Source organism: Pezoporus occidentalis, unplaced genomic scaffold (genome assembly GCF_034315485.1).
Source record: "Pezoporus occidentalis ecotype Australia unplaced genomic scaffold, CSIRO_AGI_Poc_V1 ctg3, whole genome shotgun sequence".
NCBI classification, from domain to species: Eukaryota; Metazoa; Chordata; class Aves; order Psittaciformes; family Psittacidae; genus Pezoporus; species Pezoporus occidentalis.
Genome location: NW_026914940.1, coordinates 2,994,783 through 3,017,445, shown reverse-complemented (window position 1 = coordinate 3,017,445; position 22,663 = coordinate 2,994,783). Strand labels below are relative to the sequence as shown.

At 41.3% G+C, this 22,663-nt stretch overlaps 1 protein-coding gene across 2 annotated transcripts in view; it reads left to right on the top strand.

The window, feature by feature from the left end:
- DENND3 (DENN domain containing 3) overlaps window positions 1–22,663 on the top strand; it is a 38,756-nt gene that overhangs the window by 7,330 nt on the left and 8,763 nt on the right. Inside the window, exons 3-15 of one of the 2 annotated variants that reach the window (XM_062626903.1) lie at window positions 378–493; window positions 989–1,128; window positions 3,386–3,497; window positions 5,515–5,634; window positions 7,053–7,271; window positions 8,843–8,964; window positions 10,016–10,171; window positions 13,293–13,389; window positions 16,812–16,915; window positions 17,733–17,914; window positions 19,101–19,622; window positions 21,180–21,442; window positions 21,788–21,958. In XM_062626903.1, the coding sequence (XP_062482887.1) occupies window positions 378–493; window positions 989–1,128; window positions 3,386–3,497; window positions 5,515–5,634; window positions 7,053–7,271; window positions 8,843–8,964; window positions 10,016–10,171; window positions 13,293–13,389; window positions 16,812–16,915; window positions 17,733–17,914; window positions 19,101–19,622; window positions 21,180–21,442; window positions 21,788–21,958 (2,324 nt within the window). Of the gene's footprint in view, window positions 1–377; window positions 494–977; window positions 1,129–3,385; window positions 3,498–5,514; window positions 5,635–7,052; window positions 7,272–8,842; window positions 8,965–10,015; window positions 10,172–13,292; window positions 13,390–16,811; window positions 16,916–17,732; window positions 17,915–19,100; window positions 19,623–21,179; window positions 21,443–21,787; window positions 21,959–22,663 lie in introns of those variants that run through there. The other variant, XM_062626904.1, reaches the window with a different exon arrangement.

The window sequence follows — 22,663 nt, the reverse complement described above, 5'->3', positions numbered from 1 at the left end:
GCTCCTTCACTTTTCATTTGGTATTAAGAGATACCTGAAGTAGTGACTGTTTCCTCCGGGTTTAATGCAGAAACTTTGTTACACATGTCACTACTGCAGACCTTGTCCATACCTTGAAAGAAAACTAAAATGAGCACAACCTGTTGTATTTTGCCACTTAAAATGCAGGATAATTGTATCATACTTTTGTTTCTTCAGTAATGTACAGCTTACAGCCTTTGTAACAAGCCTTAGATCAAATGGAGTGTATGTGTGCATTTTAACCCCTCAAAATGAGACTTTTCTCTTGAAGTGCAAATGTGCTGTATTTGTCATGAATCACTTTTCAAGCAGCTGAAGTTAAATATGTAGTTAAAAAGTTTCTGCCTTCATTGCAGGAGGACTTTATATAACTTCTGAATCAAAAGAGGACCACATTCATTTCCTGGTGTTCACAGATGTCTGTGGTAACAGAACATATGGTGTTGTTGCACAGTACTACCAGCCTCTGCAAGTATGTTATTTCACTCATGCTTTTATTAAGACGTATTAAAAGATATAAAATAAAACAAACCCCTTTGAGAATGATGTCAGGTTTCATTTAGGAAATTAGTTAACAGAGATGGTTTTATGTTAGTAGGAACACAGAACAAGTCATACTTTATATTGCCATTGTGCAATTGGAAGAGCATTGCATTAGGAAAAACTATTATGGATTTCAGTGTGGAGTTTTGAATATTCAGGAGCAGACTTTGTCCCTTGGACTTCTTTTTTGGGTGAAGATTGTACCCTGTGTTCTTCCTGAATATCTTTTGTGATGAAATTCCTTTGAATAAATATGTCTAAGTCTTTTTGGCTGACATTCTTCTAAAGAGCTTAAGAGAGATGGACATCCAAATCCCCTTGAGATTTAGAGGAAATTGGGTATCATATCTCTAGAATTCTCAAGAAAATATCAGCCATAAATTCATGCTCAGCATAACCACATTAATCTGTAGTTTCCTTGCAGGATGGCTGCATCTCCTCAAATGGACAGGCCCATTGGGAATCTGCACAGCCTGGGAAGATGCCTGTCTGTTTTGTACCATTTGCTGTTTGTGTTATATCCAGATACCCATATTTTAATGCCCTCAAGGATTGTCTCTCTTGGTAAGATTTGCTATGCTGTGTATTTCTCCTAGAAACAGGTTTTAATACATGAATTTGCATGACGTGGCCAGGATAGCTGCCTAATGCTAAAACAGGCCTTAGTTTTAACATGATAGCGGGAGATGTGTGGGAGAGGAAAAGAAGAAATGGAATGTGAATGTTGCCCATACGGCAAGCACAAGGTCTAAATATCAAGTAAATTAGGTAAGATGTCTTCATTTTCTTTGAGGTTTTTGGCAAGTCTAGAAAATACTGACTTTCAGGGCACAGATTTCTTGAAGATTTTGGGTGTGTTTTTGGGAGAGGGTTAACTCTGAGTTTGTTGTTCTGGGCATCCTGTTCCAATGCCTGACAGCCCTTTTGGGGAAGAAGTGTTCCCTAATATCCAGTCTAAACCTTCCCTGGTGCAGCTTGAGGCTTTTTCCTCTTGTTCTTGTCACTTGTTACTTGGGAGAAGAGACCGACCCCACCTCACTACGACCTCCTATCAGGCAGTTACAGAGAGTGATAAGATCCACCCTGAGCCTTCTCTTCTCCACACTGAACCCCCCAGGTCCCTCAGCCATTCCCCATCACACTTGTGCTCCAGGCCTTGCACCAGCTCCATTGCCCTTCTCTGGGCCCGCTGCAGCACCTCACTGTCCCTCTTGTAGCGAGGAACCTAGAACTGAACACAGGATTCGAGGTGCGGCCTCACCAGTACCTGGCACAGGGGGCAATCACTGCCACACTGGTGCTGATACAGGTCAAGATGCTGTTGGCCTTCTTGGCTGCCTGGGTACAAGCTGCACTTGTTCAGTTGTTGTTGACCAGCACCCACAGGTCCTTTTCTGCTCAGCAGCTTTCCAGCCAGTCCTCCTCAAGAGTATCGTAGTAATGAAGATCTTTATAGTCCATGTGATTCATTGTATAACTAATTCGCATATTACTGGCATACAGTGCTTCCAAATTCTGGAACAGTTTGGGTGGAGTGTGTCTGCCTCTCTTCAAAACAAGCAGTTTTACCACACTGTGACTATTGGCTTTTTCTGCGTTATGTGAGAAGGTTCAATTTTAAATTGAGAGGTTTTGGCATGTTCCCCAGGTAGTTTTACCTCAATCTGTTGACACTACATGAAAAGTGAAATACTCCTGGCAGTAATCTCCTCCTGGATGAACTCCTATCTTGAATGGATGAATAGGCTCCATTCAAACAGTAAATTTTCCAACCTGTGCATTAGTCCTTTCAGCTGCCTTGAGAAAAGGAGGAAGTGTGCAAATAGCTCCCAGCACTGAGGCTCTACAAAGGACTTATTCTTAGATGTTTTTGCCTTCTGAAACATCTGTGTGTGGACAGTTAATAGAGATAATGGAAGGTTCACAAACTCCTTAGCTCTCCACTTTAATGTTTCAGAGATAACTTCATTCATTTCAGTAGACATTTGCTGCCAGCTGCTATTACCTTGCATTAATGGACACAGTGTTTGATTAGGGAGCTCTTATCATCCTTTCTGTACATCTGCTGCTTTTGCAGCACTGAGGTTAGCTTGTTCTTGTTATAACATTTACTCGATGTGTTAGTTTGTGCTCTTTGTCTCAAAAAAGAGGCAGAAAAAGCAGGTCTGCCTATGTTCTTAGGCCACATCTAAGGCATTACCAAGTATGACAGCATTTGTTGAAACTGATGGCTCTACTGTCTGGTTTTCATTGATAATGCTTAAATTCCCCTCCCTCTGCCTCTTTTGCACCCTGAATAAATGACGGGCTTTTAGGGGATATGTCCAACAGCCCGGGGCAGTTCCCAGATGTGAGTTTAGTGAACTTTAAATGTCTCATTAACCCAAATAAAAGCTTAGTAGTATGTGTCAGAATACTTTTATTATGGAATCGAAACACCATACACAAGATATGTTCTGGATTCTAACAGATCTCTTGACCAGTTCAGTTGCTTTCTAGGCCACTTTCTTCCTGAAGAGCAAGTGTTGTTCTGCAGGAAACCTGTAAAACTGCAAACTGAAATAAAACCACTGATATTTGTGATGCAGCAATATTCTATGCATGGAAGTAAAAATCCATACCCAAGCTGCTTCTGACTCAGCAGCATCATTAAAATGAAATGGGGCTGCTGAAGTAGCTAATAAATTAGAAATTAATGAGGTGGAATAATAGCTTCATTGCTCCTAAGAATTCTTATTTTTAGCTCCAGGTTATCAGCAAAAAGGCTTTTTTCTGTTTGCATGTTGCTATTTGTAAGTCATTTTCTGTCATTTAATTTCAGCTTGCTCGTGCAGCTGCGGCCTCTCAAGGATTTAGATGTTGAGGAGCACATGAAAGAATTTGCAGCAAAGTTGTTTTTAATCCCCAGCCCACCACCAGGACCGCTCCACTTGGTAACTACTGATGCTGAATTTCATGATTACTTTAACATTATGCCTTACAAAGCTCTAAGATGTTGTTTTCTGTAAATCAATGGACATTCTTCACTCTCAGGTCAGGGAGTGTACTTGCTGATATAAAGCTGATGTCATTACCTGGGCTTAGAAAGGAAGTCTATGCATTATTAGTACATAAAATACCAGTATGATCACGGTGCAGGCTGTAGCACCTCTGATCTGGAGACCGGATGAGAGAGCTGGGTTTGTTCAGCCTGGAGAAGAGAAGGCTCCTGGGAGACCTTAAAGCAGATTCCAGTGCCTAAAGGGGCCCACAAGAAAGCTGGAGAGGGACTTTGGTCCATGTTTGGTTCATGTACCAGTTGGTCATGCTGTTTAATTTTTAATACTCTTTTGGGAAGGATTTGGCTCATGCTACTATTAACTGCCTGAGATGATGCCTGGGTAGGTCTGGGGACAGCATAATCTCTCATTTGGCTCCTAGAGGAGCAGCCCACCTAATCTCTACAAGTGGTTGCAAGCTCCAGCCTGTAGCTAAAGAATCACAGAATTGTTTAGGTTGGAAAAGACCTTTAAGATCATCGAGTCCAGCTGTTAACCTGGCACTACCAAGTCCACCACTAAACCATGTCCTTAAGTGCCACATCTACACATCTTTGAAATGCCTCCAGGGCTGGTGATTCCATCACTGCCCTGGGCAGCCTGTTCCAATGCCTGAGCACCCTTCTAGTGAAGAAATTGTTCTCAGTATCCAATCTAAACCTCCCTTGGTGCAGCATGAGGCAGTTTCCTCTTGTCCTGTCACTTGTTACTTGGGAGAAGGGACTGACCCCACCTCAGTCCATCCTATGAGAATGGAAGCTGCCTTTCACCTGAACACTATGGCATAGCCATCTCAATGAATACACATGCATAAACCTCAGTAAATCATGTAACTGCCCCTCAACCAAGATGTGTTAGTTCCCTACCTTGTGTCTGATATTAAGATGACAAGTGTATGCACATGACTGTCGTTCTGCCTGTGTAATAGGTGGGCATGCTGCTGTGTGACTGAGCAGTAGTGCAGTCCCTGTGTGAGAAAAAAGGCCATGGAAGTCGGTTGCTGGAACAACATGTACAGCTCTGAATTTGTCCTTTTCTTGTGTCTGAATGACTCTGGGGAAGCAGAACAGTGTGTGAGAGGATTAAATGTTCTGAATTGGCTGCTGCCTGATGAAGACCTTGCTGAGAGGAGAAGCTCCCATAAGCATTTCTATTCAGTGCAGAAACTGAGATGTGTGAGCTGCATTTTCTTCCTTATAACCCTTCACAGGTTGAGCTGGATGGTGGCTGAGTTAATGATTTCAGAGCACTCTCTCCCTTGGCTAGTGAGATGGCTTCTAGGGAAGAGTGCTCCAGCCATGGACTTCTCCTTAGCTGCTTTTCCTAACCCTGGGATGTGGGGCTAGAAGCAGAGGAAATAATAGCATAGCTGGAAAATTGTCTGAATGACTGGTTAAACCATCTGCTACATGCTGAAAACACATGCAGGATGTGGCCTCCAGAGGTGTAAGCTGGAGTATTTGAAACACTGAAAGAGTTCATTTGTTTTGGCTTGTTCTATCTTCATCTTATCATCAACACTCAGTTATTTGGTTCATATTCCTAAAATTTCCTGTCTGAATTTTATCAGTACCTTGGATTTCCCAGTTGGATCTACAGATAAATTCCATTCTTCTATTATGCTTATACCACTCAAAGCAAGTTTCTGTTCAAAGAATGTGTGTATGTATTTGTAAAGTTTTATTGTAAAGGAAAATGGAAGTAGACAAACTCCTTGTTCATCTTTCAAGCTAGTTACTATGTCCTTTACTGTTTCCCTCTTTTCCTATTTCAGTTTTCTGCAGTATGCAAGTATCTGTCTTCTTGCTCTCAATTCATGTTAATAGTTTGTAGTTGGAACTAAAACCCTGAATTAAATGTGTTGTGGGAAGGTTTTCATTCAGAAGTTAACGGAAAACATCTCTTATTACAGGTATTTAATATGAAGCCACTTCAGATAATAATTCCTTCACGAGAGGATCCGGACAGTCCAATTATTGACTTGGATCTTCATCTTCCATTGCTGTGTTTCAGGCCAGAGCAGGTGCTGCAGGTAAAACTGATACTCTAAATGTGTGAGAGATTGACAGCACTGGTAATTTGTGGTTTAGAAGAGATCAAGATGTTTAGTTACCCCGCAAAAGGATAAACCCAGGTTCTGCAGATTAGAGAAATGTTACAATAAAATATACTTTTTCTTAAGATATTTTCCTATTAGAGCAGATAAGATTAAGGCATATTGGATTTCTTTCTCCTGTGGTTTAGCAATAGGTCCTATATTTCTTAAGAAGACTCTGTTTTACAGTGTATGTTTCCTGATGCAACTCCCTGCTCAAAAGCCTCCTGTGAAGTGAAATGAGATTGCTTAAAGTCATCAGTATTATTTGTGCCACTTCCTCTAAAAAGAGCAGGTTGGAAGCCTCTTTCTAGGGATGATTTTAAACCTCCTCAGGCCTGAGTGCAGGCAGTGCTGCCTTATTTTGTTGGATTCTGCCCACATGTGCATGTTCTGAACAAAACCGTCTCAAATCCTAAACAGTTCTCTGCAACTGGTGCATTTTGAACATGGAATTTTATGAGTTAGCACCTCTATGAGATGTCCCATACTTGCTATTAGTCTTTTTGGCTTGAATTCATCCCACTTAACTTGAGGCATCTTTGATGCTTAGATGTCATTGAGTTCCTTTCTCCCAGTGGAAAGGGGTGGACACCTCCAGAGAGCTTCCTCAATTCCTCAGTGAAAGCCCTGCTTACCAGTCCCCCTGTAAGGAATCTGATGAGCTACCATCTGGAATCAAGGGTTGGCTCTGTCTAAAACCTGGATGGTCTTTGTGTTCACCATCATAGAATCATAGAATGGTTTGGGTTGGAAAGGACCTTATGATCATCCAGTTCCAACCCCCTGCCATGGGCAGGGACACCTCACACTAGACCATGTTGCCCAAGGCTCTGTCCACCCTGGCCTTGAACACTGCCAGGCATGGAGCATTCACCACTTCTTTGGGCAACCCCTTCCAGTGCCTCAGCACCCTCACAGTAAAGAACTTCCTTAGATCTAACCTGAACTTCCCCTGTTTCAGTTTGAACCCATCACCCCTTGTCCCTCTCCAGCATCATTGTAGGCCCCCTTCAAACACAAGTTAGCTCATACCCTTCATCTGGGTACTTTTTCCAAGCATTTTATGGTGTACCACAACAGGTCTCAGGAATTCCAGCTAAATCCTTGCTTCGTTGACATTGGTGGCAAAACTGTCATTGATTTCTACTGTCACTTAAATTTTCTCTCTTTTTCTGGTCTTCTTAGTTTTGTAAGAATCCTTATGTGGATGTTACTTCAATTCATAAATATGTATATTTTATATATGTGTATAACTATTAGGAAAACAGAACTCATAAGGCAAGCAGATAAACTATTTGTGTATTTCTAGATACAACTCTTTGTAAACATGTAGCATTTTGGTTTTCTTCCAGATTATGACCTGTATTTTGACTGAACAGAGGATAGTTTTCTTCTCCTCTGACTGGGCTCTGCTGACACTCGTTGCTGAATGCTTCATGTTGTACCTTCACCCTCTTCAGTGGCAACACACTTTTGTGCCTCTTCTGTCTCGACAAATGCTGGATTTTGTCATGGCCCCAACATCTTTTCTGATGGGTTGTCATATTGACCATTTTGAAGAAGTTAGCATGGTATGTTTTAGACTACTACCACTCTTGCTCTTCACTTGGAGTCCATTTGTCCCTTTCAGATGCATCTTGAAACTTGGTGTTGTTATTTAGGTGTTTGAGAAGTGAACAAATTAAAAGTAGTGGAACCACACTGATGTGACTGTCGACTTACTGGAAGAAGCTTATTGTTGTATCCCTTCCCTTTCTTTTCTTTGCAGGATAACATGATTTTTGTGAGTTCAGGTTTCAGTTGGGGAAAAATCCTTATTACAAGTAGTTCGTACAGTATAAATAGATTCATGTAAGATTGGAGAGGTTCTTTTTGGCTCTGAATTGCATGGGATGAATTAGGTGCCTTTTCCAGGCATCTGGTTTAAGAATTGAGCATGCACTTGAAAATACTCTGCTGCTGCTGCTGTTCCCTACAGTGGCATTAAATATGTAATAAAATAAGATGAATATAAGATAAATGTAATAAAATATAGTTTTTCTGAGGGGTTTTTGGTCTTCCCTTATCAGAATCTTGCTTCAGCCTCTTTCAGTGGGTAACATAAATCTTGGTTACCCCAACAGACTTAAGAAAAACTCAGCTTCATAGTGGAGGGCTGATAGGAATCTGCTTTTTTGCGGGTGTCCCATAGGGTTCCTGCGTGTGTTCCAAATTGAATGCAGAAAATCTGTGCACATTTATAGTAGATGAAGCCATCTGATTCTAAGCCAAAGGGAAACTGGTCCAAGATCAACAAAGAATTAAGTTAAAATGAAGCAGATAACTATTTATTTTAATTAGCAGTAAGATATCACTGCAAGAAATGAATATAAGAAATTAGAGAACATACTTTTCTTTGGCATTATTTGAAAGATTTTGTTTGCTTCTATCACAGCATCACAGAATGGTTTGAGTTAGAAGGGACCTTAAAGGTCATCTAGTTCCAACCCTCCTGCATCTTCTTTAGTGATGTGGTTTCGTAGTGGTCTTGGCAGTCCTGGAGTAACAGTTGGACTTGACCTTAAAGGTCTTTTTCAAGCCAGCTGATTCAATGATTGTGTGATTCTTCACACTGAACAACACCATATATAGCCTTCTGCAGTCTGATTCTTCAGGTTATTAAAGCTGCAGCCTGAGAGATCTGTGTGAGCTTTACCTCTGTGTAACTTTCTGTGGTTGAGGCTACTACATAAACCATCCCTCTCCTTGTCATCGCATGGGGCATGTACAGGAGGAAATGCTGAATGGAACAAGCTTTCCAGGAGCTTCTTTGTGTACGTGTATTTGGTCTTATACATATCCTTACAAGGTAGAGCTTTTTAAGGATGGGCTTAGAGAGCCAGTATTAATTTAATACTACATGAAGAGCATGTAAGATTCCTAAATGGTTATGTACTTAGATTAAAATCCATTAATTTGATGACATATATTTTCTTAAATGCAGTTGTTATTTATCTGTAGAATCTTCTAGCTGAGGGAAAATCCTTTTGTGATTTACCTCCTAGCTAAAATAATAAATTAATAGTTAATAGAAGAGTACATAAAGGAGAACTAAGTGTTGTTAAAATATATTTACAGTCATTCTGTTTTCTTTTGTTGAAAGGAAATTGAAGATTTAGTTCTAATCAATATAGATAATGGAGATATTACACATTCCAAAATGGCTGAAGAGGAACCTGAAATTCCAGATGTTCCAGCACAAGCAGCGGAAACTTTCATAAAGAGGTGAAAAGATGTTGAAGTTGCGTTTGTCTTAGTGTATAAATTATGCTTGACACCCTGTTTGTTTTTTATTGTTTATTAGTATGTTATTTCATACATAAAAAACTCACTGCATTTGATAAGGGCTAATTAAAAAAATCAGTTAATATACAGGTAACTTTAAGCAGTCATAATCAGAACCTCATTATTCTGCAATGCCTGGAATACTTGTTTCTTTTTTAGTACTGTTACAGATTGTCTGAATCATAGAATCAGCCAGATGCAGATAGATTGGAATCTCTCTAACCCCTGCTTGCTTTACCAAGCAGGCTTCAAAATGAGGAGCTTAATGCAAAAAATCCATATCTTTTCATAGAATCATAGAATGGTTTGGGTTGGAAAGGACCTTAAGATCATCCAGTTCCAACCCCCCTGCCATGGGCAGGACCACTTCACACTAAACCATGTCACCCAAGGCTCTGTCCAACCTGGCCTTGAACGCTGACAGGGATGGAGCATTCGCCACTTCTCCAGGCAGCCTGTGCCAGTGCCTCACCACCCTCAAAGTAAAGAACTTCTTCCTTGTATCTTACCTGAACTTCCCCTGTTAAAGATTAAACCCATTACCCCTTGTCCTGTCACTGCAGTCCCTGATGAGGAGTCCCTCTCCAGCATCCTTGTAGTCCCCTTAAGACACTGGAAGCTGCTCTGAGGTCTCTACGCAGCTTCTCTTCTGCAGGCTGAACAGCCCCAACTTTCTCAGCCTGTCTTCATGTGGGAGGTGCTCCAGTCCTCTGATCATCCTCGTGGCCTCCTCTGGACTTGCTGCAAGAGCTCCATGTCCTTATGTCCTTATACTGAGGAACTTTACTGTTCTTTGCAAGGAGACTGAGTGCACTGTGATTTGCATGTGCCTGTGGGACTTCCAGGAATCTTACTAGCTTGTCAACACTTGCAAATCAATCTGGCACTATCTTTAGCTGCAGTATGTGTGAGGCCTAAATGACCTTTTTTTCTTTAAAAGGTATGATAAATGATGTTAGGATGTAACTTAATAGCTTTCCTCTCTGTGCAGAGTGGGGAGTCTCCAGCTGCATTATGATCTAGAGCTCTGCCACCTCCGAGCCAGCACAGATCTTGGTGAGCTCCAAATGCGTAGAAGGGCTTGGCAACAGAAACTGAACGCAGAGGTTCAGCAAACAGCTTTACAATTAATTGTTAACATCTTCAGGTGAGTGGATGTAGTATTTTTAATTATAAGAGCATATGGTACTTAGAATCATGGAATGGTTTTGGTTGGAAAGGTCCCTTTCCAGCATCTTTGTAGGCCCCCTTCAGATACTGGAAGCTGCTACTCTTATTTTGTCTTACTTTAGAGATATTTCTTGAATCTCTCAAGTTTTGTGAGGGAATTTGAGAAGGAGGTCTTGTAGCCTACTTTAATATCACTAATTCGTTATCTGGGTACGTATATATTGCTAGGATATCTTAGTTAAAACTGCTCTGATTGAACTTGTATGTCTTTTGTATGACGATTCCAGGAAAAGAAGTGAAGTCCTTGTATTTTGTAATTAGGAAAAGCTTAAGGCCCAGCAGGGATATCAGTTTGCAACTAGACATAATCTTGGTCACAGTTGTTAGGTGAAGATGAATTCAAATTAGGACAGGGTGGAAGAGCTGAAAGCAGGATGGGAGGTTCAGAACCCCTGGGTGTGTTTTGGCTAACTGAATAAAGGATAAGATATCGGGAGAGTGCAACCACATGAGAATGAGAGGAGCTGTTACAGATCAAGAACAGTGTTGGTACAAGAAATGCTAGGCATTGGGTTTGTTTGGGACTGACATTCTAACAATGCTGTAAAGTTGGTTTTGGTTTTTATTTTGCTCTAGAAAAAGATCCAGTCATGCTAATTTTCCTTGTTCTTAGTCTAAAGTAATGTGTTGATCTCTCCAGCTGGTTTATCTTTTCAGTCTGTTGTAATTCCTGCTATTATTTGCTTGTATTCGGAGAGAGAATATAAATGTGTTCAGTGATTTGTAGAAAACAAGTGCAGAAAATGAACGGCTGATTTGCAGGTTCTTCTTTTTTTTTTCACATAAATACGGACACAACTATGAAAATTAAACTGCCTATGGGGCACTTAAAGAATGTGGTTATATGGACAGAGGTCTGCCCAGTTATTTCTTGCTGCCTCTTGCTGGAAATGGTGTTCTCCTTTAGATCAGCTACTAAAGATGCTGTGAGGGCTGGAGCAGCTCTGCTCTGTAGCCAAGCTGAGAGAGCTGGGCTGATTCAGCCTGGACAAAGAGAAGGCTCCTTAAGGGGAGACCTTAGAGCAGCTCCAGTGCCTAAAGGGGCTACAAGAGACCTGGAGAGGGGCTTTAGACAAAGGCCTGCAGGGACAGGCCAAGGGGAATGGCTTTAACCTGCTAGAGGGGAGACTGAGATGAGGTCTTGGGTAGAAGCTCTTCCCTGTGAGGGTGTTGAGGTGCTGGCACAGGGTGCCCCGAGAGGCTGTGGCTGCCCCATCCCTGGCAGTGTTCAAGGCCAGGCTGGACAGGGCCTGGAGCAAGCTGCTCAAGTAGAAGGTGTTCCTGCCCGTGGCAGAGGGTTGAAACTGAATGAGCTTTAACGTCCCTTCCAACCCATTCTATGAATGCTCCCTAATGCTTTCTGTCAGTAGGTGCTGAGTTAATTCATATAGTCCAAATACCAGATCTCTATTCACCTGCTTGGATTTGTTGGATCAGCTTAGGGAATGTTCATAGAAGTGGCTGGGCTCTCCAGTAGGACCATAGCTGCTGGGTGTGGGGGACAGAACAGACCTTACAGCTGGTACAGTATGGAAATGGAAATGCATTTATAACCTGGTGTGCTACCACTGGGGGTTTGGTGGATTTGAGTGTCTGGCAACAGTATGTTTCAGATAAAGATGAGGATAAATGCATTTTGCTGCTAACAGCTTGAACTTTAATGCACTAAACTCTTAACTACAAAAAATGAACAGATGCTTTGCTCTCTGAGAGACAGCATGTTTTGCAAAGGCATTGATTCTTCTCGTGCTTTCTCCTTTCCTTCAAACTGTCTTTCTTTGTTCTTCTTTTCAGCCTTGTTCTTCTGTCTTCTAATGCTCTATCTACCAACGTCCAGGAGTGAAGGAAAGTAAAGCTTTCATGCAGTTGTGCTGCCAGTTGTTACTGTCTTCAGTGAACACTGTAGTATTTGTGTGTGCATGGAGGTTCCATATTTAAAGCAAACACTGCTAAATTATGTAGAATTGTACAGAACTATGTATTTTACTATATTTTTTTCTGACCCCATACGGCTTGATAAACTGTTAATGCTCTTTTATCACTAATTATGAAAGTCAAGCAATGTATAGAGCTGTCAGTTGTCTGCATGGGCATGGGATTCCCCTTTTATGCTTACATCCAAACTTTAGCTCACCAACTTACATTGTTCATTCATGTATCTTCATAGTAATGTCTATAATACATGGTACAAGCTGTAATACTAAAAGAGCTCTGATTTTAGCCACTTGCACATATCCAGCTTAAGTAACTTCTCATTTCTTACTCACAGACTTCAGAGAAGAGCTTTTTTCTGAAGAAATCCCACTTTCTGCCCCTGAAACAACGTTTTCCAGCTCACTTTTAAGGCACAGAAGTTACTATTGGTGGCTGATATCACAGGGCCTCTGCTGCCTGCTGTGACCATGCAGATACTAAAATATGCATCATTTCTTTATCTCATGTTCTCTTTTATTTCAATAGTTCTGTCTCTTCAGTTTAACACAATTCCCAGTTCTTGCTGGTTTATGAGCAGAGTGTGGGAGAACAGCAAAAAATGATGTAACCTATAATATTTCACATGCATTTTACAGATGCAACATAATGGGACAGTGTGAGGTCAGGTCACATCTTTGAAATTGCCTGTGTGGGTAGATAGATACACTTGTCTTTTTAGTGCTCCAAATGGCTTGTACATGATTCAGGAATGCATGTAAATGTAATTCCAGGATTGGAGCTTAAATCATGACTTGAATATATGAATTCTCCTCCATGGTTTGCTAAAATTGATCCCACAGCCTCTAAGTGAATGTGCTGGTTTGAAATGGCAGTGCCAGCAGAGAGCCTTCTTAGAAGGGTTTGCATTCTTCTATAATTCAAGAGCTCACTCTTGTTCATTGCAACTGAGTTTGTGTTCTGATACTGCAGCATGTTTCTGTTTTGCCTTGTGACGCTGCAGAGTATTTCTACTAGTACCAGTGGGCTGCTGCCACAGCGAAAGTGTGACTTGCTTACAAATCTCCAAGCATATTTATCATCTATTCATTATTTTTTGTCTCCAGGGAGGTCAAAGACCATCTAAATTATGAACACAGAGTGTTCAACAGTGAAGAATTCCTGAAAACAAGGGCAATTGGAGACCAGCCATTTTACAGAAAGGTAAATGTAATGTTAAATATATTGTGTATCTCCGTGGTTAAGCTGTATTTTAGAATTAATGCCAAATAACAATAGAATGGTCACAGTTTGGCATGTGTGGTGGTGTTGAACCACCAACTTTCACAGAATGCTTTCCAAAACTTCTTTTATTTACTATAAACAGATAACATAGTAGCCAGCATTTTAGAGAGCAAGGTACTCTGTAATTCCATAGCAAATTACATGTAGTTCCTCAGGGGTGAGATTAACCTATGGTAGATGGTCAGTTAAGCTACATCTAAATTGAAGCACAGGCACTTGTTCTAATTGTTTGGACCAAAGCCCATACATAGACATGAGTTTTCTCAAGCCTGTGAGCACAGTAGAAGGGAACTCAAATTGAAGGGGTCTGGTACAGGCCACCTGACAAGAAAGATTTATGTTCACAAGCCCTGGTCTTCATGGGGGGGCTTTACCACCCTGATCTGTTGGAGGGGCAACACAACGGGGTATAAGTAATGCATGAGGTACCTGCCACGTGTTGATGATAACTTCCTTTTCCAAGTGGTAGAGGAGCCAGTGAGGGGAGGTGCTGGACCTTGATCTCACCAACAGGGAGGGACTGGTGGGGAATGTGAAGCTCAAGGGCAGCATTGGCTGCAGTGACCATGAAATGGTGGAGTTTGAGATACTCAGGGCAGTGAGGAAGTTGCACAGCAAGCTCATTGCCCTGGACTTTGGGAAAGCAGTCTTTGGCCTCTTCAGGGATCTGCTTGGTTGAGTACCATGGGATAAAGCCCTGGAGGGAAGAGGAGCCCAAGAAAGCTGGTTAAGATTCAGGGATCGCCTCCTCCAAGCTCAGGACTGATGCATCCTGGCAAAGATGAAATCAGGCAAGAACACCAGGAGGCCTGCGTGGATGAACAAGGAGCTCCTGGACAAACCCAGCACAGAAAGGAAGCATACAGAGAGTGGCAGCAAGGACAGGCAGCCTGGGAGGAATACAGAGAAATTGTCTTGAACAGCCAGGGATCAGGTTAGGACTGGAACTTGTTCTTTAAGGATTCTTCCAACCCAAACCATTCTGGATTCTGTGAAGTACCTGCTTTATCTGCAGCCTGAGCAACAGCACATGGAGTTCTCAATGTCTGCTTTCACCATGTGATTTTTTTAAGTGTCATTATTATTAAGCCAAATAAAAAGCTCACTTAAATGAAAAAAATGATTGTTTGGAAGACTGTAACCCTGAACTGAGGGTGTCTGGTCAATACCTGGTTTCTGAAGGGGTTCAGGACATCTTTCTCAGCTTCTTGCACCCTTTGATGTAATTTACATAGTAGTTTTTAACAGATACTTCATTAAGTAGCTTCTTAGTCTAACCAACTGTAAGCCATATGCTGTTATTTAAGCTTCTCAAAAGTAAAGTGTTATTGAGTGTGTCTTCACTTCTTTTTTGGAGACACTATGGCTTGTTTGACAAACCTGTGGGGCAAAGCAAAGGTTTAACAAGGAATGTGAGTACTGCATCTTCCATTTCACATTTGCTTTTAATTACATTCCATGGCTGCATCTGAAAGATGCAGAGGTTTCATCTGCCACTAGAGTTTGGCAGCTGGCTCTCAGGAGTAACTGTTTGACACATGCCAAGCCGAGCTGTTCATTAACACCAACAGGCTGTGGTTGATAACACCTTTGTTGTTTCCTGGTTTATTCCCAACCTCAAACATATGATAAGAAACATTTCTGAACATCTGTTCAAAGGAGATGTCAGCGTGTGAAGGAAACAGAGAAGCATCTCATGTTACTGAAGCAGTAGCTGCCAAAATTGACAGCATATCTGGCAAGTCAAAGATAAGCTGGTGAATCTTAAATAGGAAACAGCGTTTGTTGGATAAAGCTTCCAACACAAGCAAACATTCTGGAAAGCAAACAGGAAGAACGAAGAAGAACCTATTAATATGTCATCAGGGAAGAAATTAATGGGAAACGTTCTGATTTCAAATGGCTGGAAATAATGAAACTCTTTTTGGTAGCAGTTTCTAATGCTGTAAATGAAATAGGCAATTTTATGAATTGAAATTTGAAGTTCATTTAAAATTGAGATGTGAACATTTAAGAAGCACTTTGAGCAGCTGATTCGCTGAAATACTAAGTAACATAGTGGCAGGTTTGCTTTCGAGGAAAACTTTAAAGAGAACACAGTATGGAATAGTTACTAGTGGTATCTAGAACTATATTAGGAGAACTCCAAAGACCATTGGAAAAGACTCAGTTCCTGCAGGTTGTCAGCTCCTGTGCATAGAATTGCCGCCAGAATATGCCATCTGCTGGAGAAATCGTTAAAAGCACAAACTTGAATGCTCTTTTACAGGGTATATTGCAAATGGATTGGTAAGAGGCATCTTGAGTAAGAATGACCTATTTACTTGTGAAATACTTCCATTCATTTCAGAGGACCTCCAGTACTTATGAATCTTTCTCATTTGCTGTTTAAACACATGACAGCAATACACTGATGTCTGGTCAGTGGGTTTTGGGGGTGGTTTTGTGTTTTTTCAAGGTAACAAAGGTACTTTAGGAAAACTTCTGGGATACATCATTAATCAAAGTAAGTTTTGCATGGTAGCATTCAAAGGTACAACTCTCTGTCAGTGAGTTTGTAGACGTTGGAGGTTGTATAAGCACAAAGACAGGATTACTGATTAGGATAACACTGTCTCCTGATGAAGTTTCCATTTGTTTTGCTGAACAGATCAGTTTTCTGAATAGTTTATTACAAATGAAACTAAAAAACCCTGTGCTAGAACTGACATTTATGTAGTATCCATGTTGTATTGCCTCAGATCCTAGCTTTCGTCTTGTTCCATTTGCAGGAGTGGATGGTGGCTTTCAACTTTCTCTTTACACTTAGCATTTTTTATGGTGTCCTTTATCCTAAAAGTAGCAATTTGACCTTTTAGGAATGATTTCTGGATGACACCACAACAAATTACCTTAGCAGGGAACAACTTTGGGGTTTACCAGAAGAAAAGATGAGTCACTTCTCTTTTCAGTTTGATGGCATTGTGTGGGTTTAGAGTGCCACAAACTTCTTACTCCAAACCACAGGCAATATTAGCAGTTACTTAGTTAAATACACTGTTAAACCTTTCTGGTTTGCTCAGTAGTCCTCATTTTTTTTAGTTTCATCTTTTGGAGGGCAGTCTGAGAATCCTGTTTACCATTAAGCATATATCCTGAGAGTACAGAAGGTGAACAGAAGCCGAGTTAGTGTTCTGTTGTTGAAGCTATCAAATACTTTTGGGTTTGTGCTTGCTACATTGGAAGTTCTCAGCTTTGCTTGTGTAAAGGTAATAAAAATGAGCAGAATATGGTAATAAAACTGTGTTGTGTAATAAAAGATGTCATTAATGATCAACAGTTAACCAGTTTGTGTCTCACAGGTCTTAGAGACCTACATGTTTCACTCTTTTCTTAAAGCTCGTTTGAATAGAAAGATGGATGCTTTTGCTCGAATGGACTTGAGTACCCAGACTGAAGACGACAGGTAAAGTTTTCCCATTCCTTATTCTTGTTTTGAATCTTCTGTTGATATTAGTGATAAAAGTCCTTTTTCTATTGGTATGAGATCAGGTCATCTGTGAATGGGATCGTGACTACTTGGTAGGCTGGTGTCTTCAACATAAAAAAGACGTGGAACTGTAACAAGTCCTGAGGAGGCCATGAGGATGATCAGGGGACTGGAGCACCTCCTGTATGAAGACAGGCTGAGAACATTGGGGCTGTTCAGCCTGGAGAAGAGAAGGCTGCGTGGAGACCTCATAGCAGCTTCCAGTGTCTTAAGGGGACTACAAGGATGCTGGAGAGGGACTCTTCATTAGGGACTGTAGTGACAGGACAAGGGGTGGTAGGTTCAAACTGAAACAGGGGAAATTCAGGTTAGATATAAGGAAGAATTTTTTTACTGTGAGGGTGGTGAGGCACTGGTACAGGGTGCCCAGGGAAGTTGTGAATGCTCCATCCCTGTCAGCGTTCAAGGCCAGGTTGGACAGAGCCTTGGGTGACATGGTTTAGTGTGAGGTGTCCCTGCCTGTGGCAGGGGGTTGGAACTGGGTGATCTTAAGGTCCTTTCCAACCCAAATCATTCTGTGATTCTATGATCCCATGTCTCATTCCAACCATTCTATGGTTCTGTGATAATTAAGATGTGAAGGGGTGATATGAACATGTCCAGACACGGCTGCTGAAACTGTAAATTGGTGCTAGATTTATAAATGAATACTATTATACAAAAAAAAAAAATATATACTGTGTGAGTATACTGAGTTTTAAACCTGCTTATGTGTTATTTTTATTTCTCTCAGATTTAACTTGATGTTTCATACCCCAAGAAGGCTGACTATGGAGAAAATGGCTTTGAAACGATTCAGCCCCCAGTACGTGGTGAGCAGGAGGATGGTGATCAGTATGCCTGATCTGCAGGAGATCACGCTGCCAGAGGTCCCTACCAGAAAATCCTCCCTTCGAAAACTAGAAACAGGAGTTGGTAAGGGAAGAATGAACAAATACAGGGTCTTTCCTGTTGTCTCTCTGGGTGACATTTTCACAGGAGCAGTGTCAGATGGTGGGAGGAACTGGTGAGCTGAGGCATTTTGAGCTGGGACCCCTCTGTGTTTCTCCATGCCTGTGGAATCAGTCTGTAGCCTGCTGGAAGTTTTACTGTAGGACAAAAGACTGATTTGTCACAGTAGGATTGATACTGGAGAATTGCTTCCTGAGGCCATAACCATGTTCAGTCCTCACCCACCTTATGTCCAGGTCTCCACTACCTTTAAATATAAGCCTTTTTTAAACAAAGCAAGGCCTACAGAAACTGCATGGTGGGTTTTTTTCCCTTTTTTTATCATGGAATGATAGAATGGTAGAAACATAGAATATGAGGTTGGAGGGGACTTCAAGGATCATCTGGTCCAACCTCTATAGTCAAAGCATGACCTAGACTAGATATCTCAGTACTGCATCCAGCCCAATCTTGAAAGTGTCTAACACTGGGGAATCACCACTTCCCTGGGAAGATGATTCCAATGGCTGATTGTTCTCCTTGTGAAAAATTTCCCTCTTGTGTCCAGTTGGAATCTTCCTAGGGGTAACTTGTGCCCATCACCCCTGGTCTTTTCCATGTGACTCCTTGTAAAGAGGGGAGCCTGTCTTCTTTGTAGCCACCCTTTAAATACTGGAACATGGTGATAAGGTCTCACCTGAGCCTTCTTTTCTCTAGGCTGAACAGACCCAGCTCTCTCAGCCTTTCCTCACACAGCTTCCCAGTCCTTGGATCGTCTTTGTGGTCCTTCTCTGGACCCTCTCCACACCTTTTATTTTAAAGCAGGGAGCAAAACTGAACACAGTATTCCAGGTGTGGCCTGACAAGCTGAGTAGAGTGGGATAATGGCATCTTCATCTCTGCTGGTGGTGCCCTTCTTGATGGAGCCCAGCATCTTTTCTTATTATTTTTTCCTTTTTGAACTTCTCCAAAGTTGCTATTGCCAGATCAGGGAATACTCTGATGGATATATTTGTGTCCCTAGCACAACTGTAATTGAATTTCATGTGATGTGATTGGTTGTTACTGTGATGAGGATTGGTTTTGTTGTTGATGGTATCACTGGTTGTGAAGATCTTTGCACTTTAACTCACTGCTTACACTGACCAGTGTACCTTTTGTTTGATTTCAGCTGTGAGAATGCCCTCCAAATCAATCAGTACATTTAAAATCCCAGAAATCCACTTTCCTCTGATCTTCCAGTGTGTTCACTCCTACTACACAGACTTCTATAACCACCTCAGCAAAGCTATAAACACCTTAGCACCTGATAACTCTGCGCTGCTAGCACGGTACTTCTACCTCCGGGGACTTATTAGCTTGATGCAAGGGAAACTACTCAATGCACTTTCTGACTTTCAGAACTTAGATAAAACAGACTTGAGAATTTTCCCTACGGATCTTGTAAGGAAAATAGTGGAAACCATGGCTCCTGCTGAGCGCTTGCAAGCGGACCGCAAGCCTGAGCTGAAGAAGCTGATAAGTCGAGTGATGGAAAACCAAAGAGAAGTTATGAAAATAGACGACCATGTAAAAAACTTTGAGCTGCCAAAAACTCACATGCAACTGGATGACTTTGTGAAGCGGATCCAGGAATCTGGGATTGTCAAAGACATAGACACTATCCATCGGTTATTTGATGCCCTAACTGTAGGTGAGCGTAAGATCCATTTTTAGTGACCATTTATCTTGGTGCAATGGCAATTTCAAACCTTTCTTTTTATGAACCAAAATAACTTTTTTTTTTTGTCTCCATTTGTTTTTAATGTTTACTCAGATTTTATGGAACTCTAAAAATTCACAATTTGTGAGAGTTATGGACAGTTTTATTTAAATAGGAAAATTATGGAGGGTAGATATAATGTATACAGAAATATATTGTGCCTTGAATCCACAATAAAGACAAGGAATCAAGGGCACACAATTTACCATTTTTCATGTTGTGTAGGTGAAGTACTTTTGTTATCTGATGGTGTAGTCTTTGGCCTAGATTAAAAGTAAAGTGAATACTGGACTGTTCTGATTGCTCATGAAAAATACCTCTGTGTTTGGATCATAGAATGGTGTGGGTTGGAGTGGACCTTCAGAAGTCATCTGCTCCAACCCCCCTGCAATGAGCAGGGACATCATCAACTAGAGCAGGTTGCCCAGAACCACCCATTGTAAATGCAGGAGGTAACATGGCAAGGTGGCAGTCTGTTGAAAATAAACTAACAAAAGATGGTGCCCAGAGAAGCTGGGGCTGCCCCATCCCTGGCAGTGTTCCAAGGCCAGGTTGGACACAGGGGCTTGGAGCAAGCTGCTCTAGTGCAAGGTGTCCCTGCCTGTGGCAGGAGGTTGGAGCTGGATGAGCTTTAAGGTCCCTTCCAACCTAAACCATTCTGTCATTCTGTTGAAATCTGGAATTCCAGTAGCTACTGTTAAATTCCTCTTGGATGGTCATCATAGCAAAAGGGAAGTTATGTTTCTATCTGATAGAGCTTTCTTCTCTCCTGAATGAGATCTCAATCTTGTGATTAATTTTGAAGAACATAATCTGAGAGTGCTTTTATGAAATACTGTTCAGTTCTCTTTCTGTGCCTGGTTCCTCTGGCACCTCTTGCATTTTGTGGCCACAAAGGGTTAAACATTGGTTGAAACAGGAAGACTTTCTGAAGCCAGAGGTAGCACACAGCTCACAAGAATTTATGTGTGTTTGAGATTCTGCTGTCCAAACACCTGAATTCTTAGAACAATTAATGACTTTGAATTACTGTTACTGAAGTCTCTAACTGTTACAGCTTTATGTTTTATCCCAGGTTGGTAGGTATGGGATATAGTAGCATTCGACAAAGAGCTGGAAAGTCATAATGAAAAGTAGTCAGTTCACTAGGGAAGCACAAATCCTTTCCCTTTAGCTGACTGAATTTTGGGCATGATTTAATATAGCAAGATTGGCACAACACTTGCTCTCTCCCTCCACAGAGTAGGGTGCATCTGGCATGCTCCCACCGTACTCTGGCGTACCTATGGCATACACTAACTGCAGAGGAATCTTGCTTTGTCTCCTTTAACTGTTTTCCAGGCCTATTTCTTGATAGTTTTTGTGCCTTGCTTACTCATTTTGCTTTTAGAGGCGCGTTTTGGAAGTTGTTTTCTTTTTAAAGCTATATTCTTGTGCAAATCTGTATAATAGTTTCTTACAGCAGATGGGTTTTAATATTTCCTTTAGGTCATCAGAAACAAATCGACCCTGAAACATTCCGAGATTTCTACAACTACTGGAAAGAAACTGAAGCAGAAGCTCAAGAGGTGAATCTGCCACCAACAGTAATAGAGCATCTAGATAAAAATGAATGCGTCTACAAGTTATCCTCCTCAGTTAAAACTAACTATGGTGTAGGGAAAATAGCTCTGACCCAGAAGCGCTTGTTCCTTCTGACTGAGGGAGGACGTCCTGGCTATGTCCAGATTGCTGCTTTCAGGGATATTGAGGTGAGTATCAAGTAACTTCTTGTTCTTTTTCATGCCTAGGGCTGTAAACCATGTTCTGTCCGACAATATAACCCATCTCTCAACTTAAAGTTTCAGTAGGGAGTGTAGGAAACACCTCTGGGGTCAGTAACATAAAGTGATGAGACAAAATCCTGGGTCTGTGGACCAAAAACTCCTGTAATATTGTTTGTTGCATGATGTTTGGTACTTAGATTTTCACAAAACCATCTCTGCTTAACAGTGGTTATGGACAATTGAAATAGAGAAAGTTGCCCTGTAGTGTTGCACCTTACCTTTGATTGCATGGTACATCCTCCTAGTTTTCTGTTTTCCATACCTTTCCAGGATGTTAAAAGCACAACTGTGGCTTTCCTTCTTTTGAGAATACCCACTCTGAGGATTAAAACATTATCTAAAAAAGAAGTCTTTGAAGCTAACCTGAAAACTGAGTGTGATCTCTGGTACCTGATAGTGAAAGAGATGTGGGCTGGAAAGAAAATGGCAGACGATCACAAGGTATAGATATGGGACTTTCTAACTAAACATGTGCTTTCTGTCTGTGTTCCAAATAATTCAAGCATCAATCAGAACTTCGAGATTTCAGCCAACAATAGCTAAGTAATGAACTTACAGAATCATAGAATGGTTTGGGTTGGAAGGGACCTTAAAGCTCATCCAGTTCCAGCCCCCTGCCACGGGCAGGGACACCTTCCACTAGAGCAGCTTGCTCCAAGCCCCTGTGTCCAACCTGGCCTTGAACACTGCCAGGGATGGGGCAGCCACAGCTTCTCTGGGCATAATACTTCTGGAATAATTAAAAAGAAATAAAAAAGATACCACATTTAACAATATAGCATTTTTTTTTCTCATCTGTTGGCATGGAACTTTTAATTTACTCACTAGTTCTGTGACTGTGTTTCTGAAGTTCACAGTGTGGGAATAGTGGTCTCACCTTGCTTCAAAATATAATGTATCAAAAGAGTTTTGTCATGCTGGTGCCGTGATAACTGTAGATCCTTTCAACAAATAGAGCAAAAATGCATGCTTCTGCCACAGAAACCTGCAGAAAATGGACCATGCAAGCAGGGTTTCCATTTAAACCACAATTCTTCATGACTGCTGAATTTACTAGTGAAAATGTAGTAATTCAGAGTAATGTATTAACACTGGCTCCTAGCTCCCTGCTCCATGACCTTGCTTGGGGATGGAATATGTGATGTT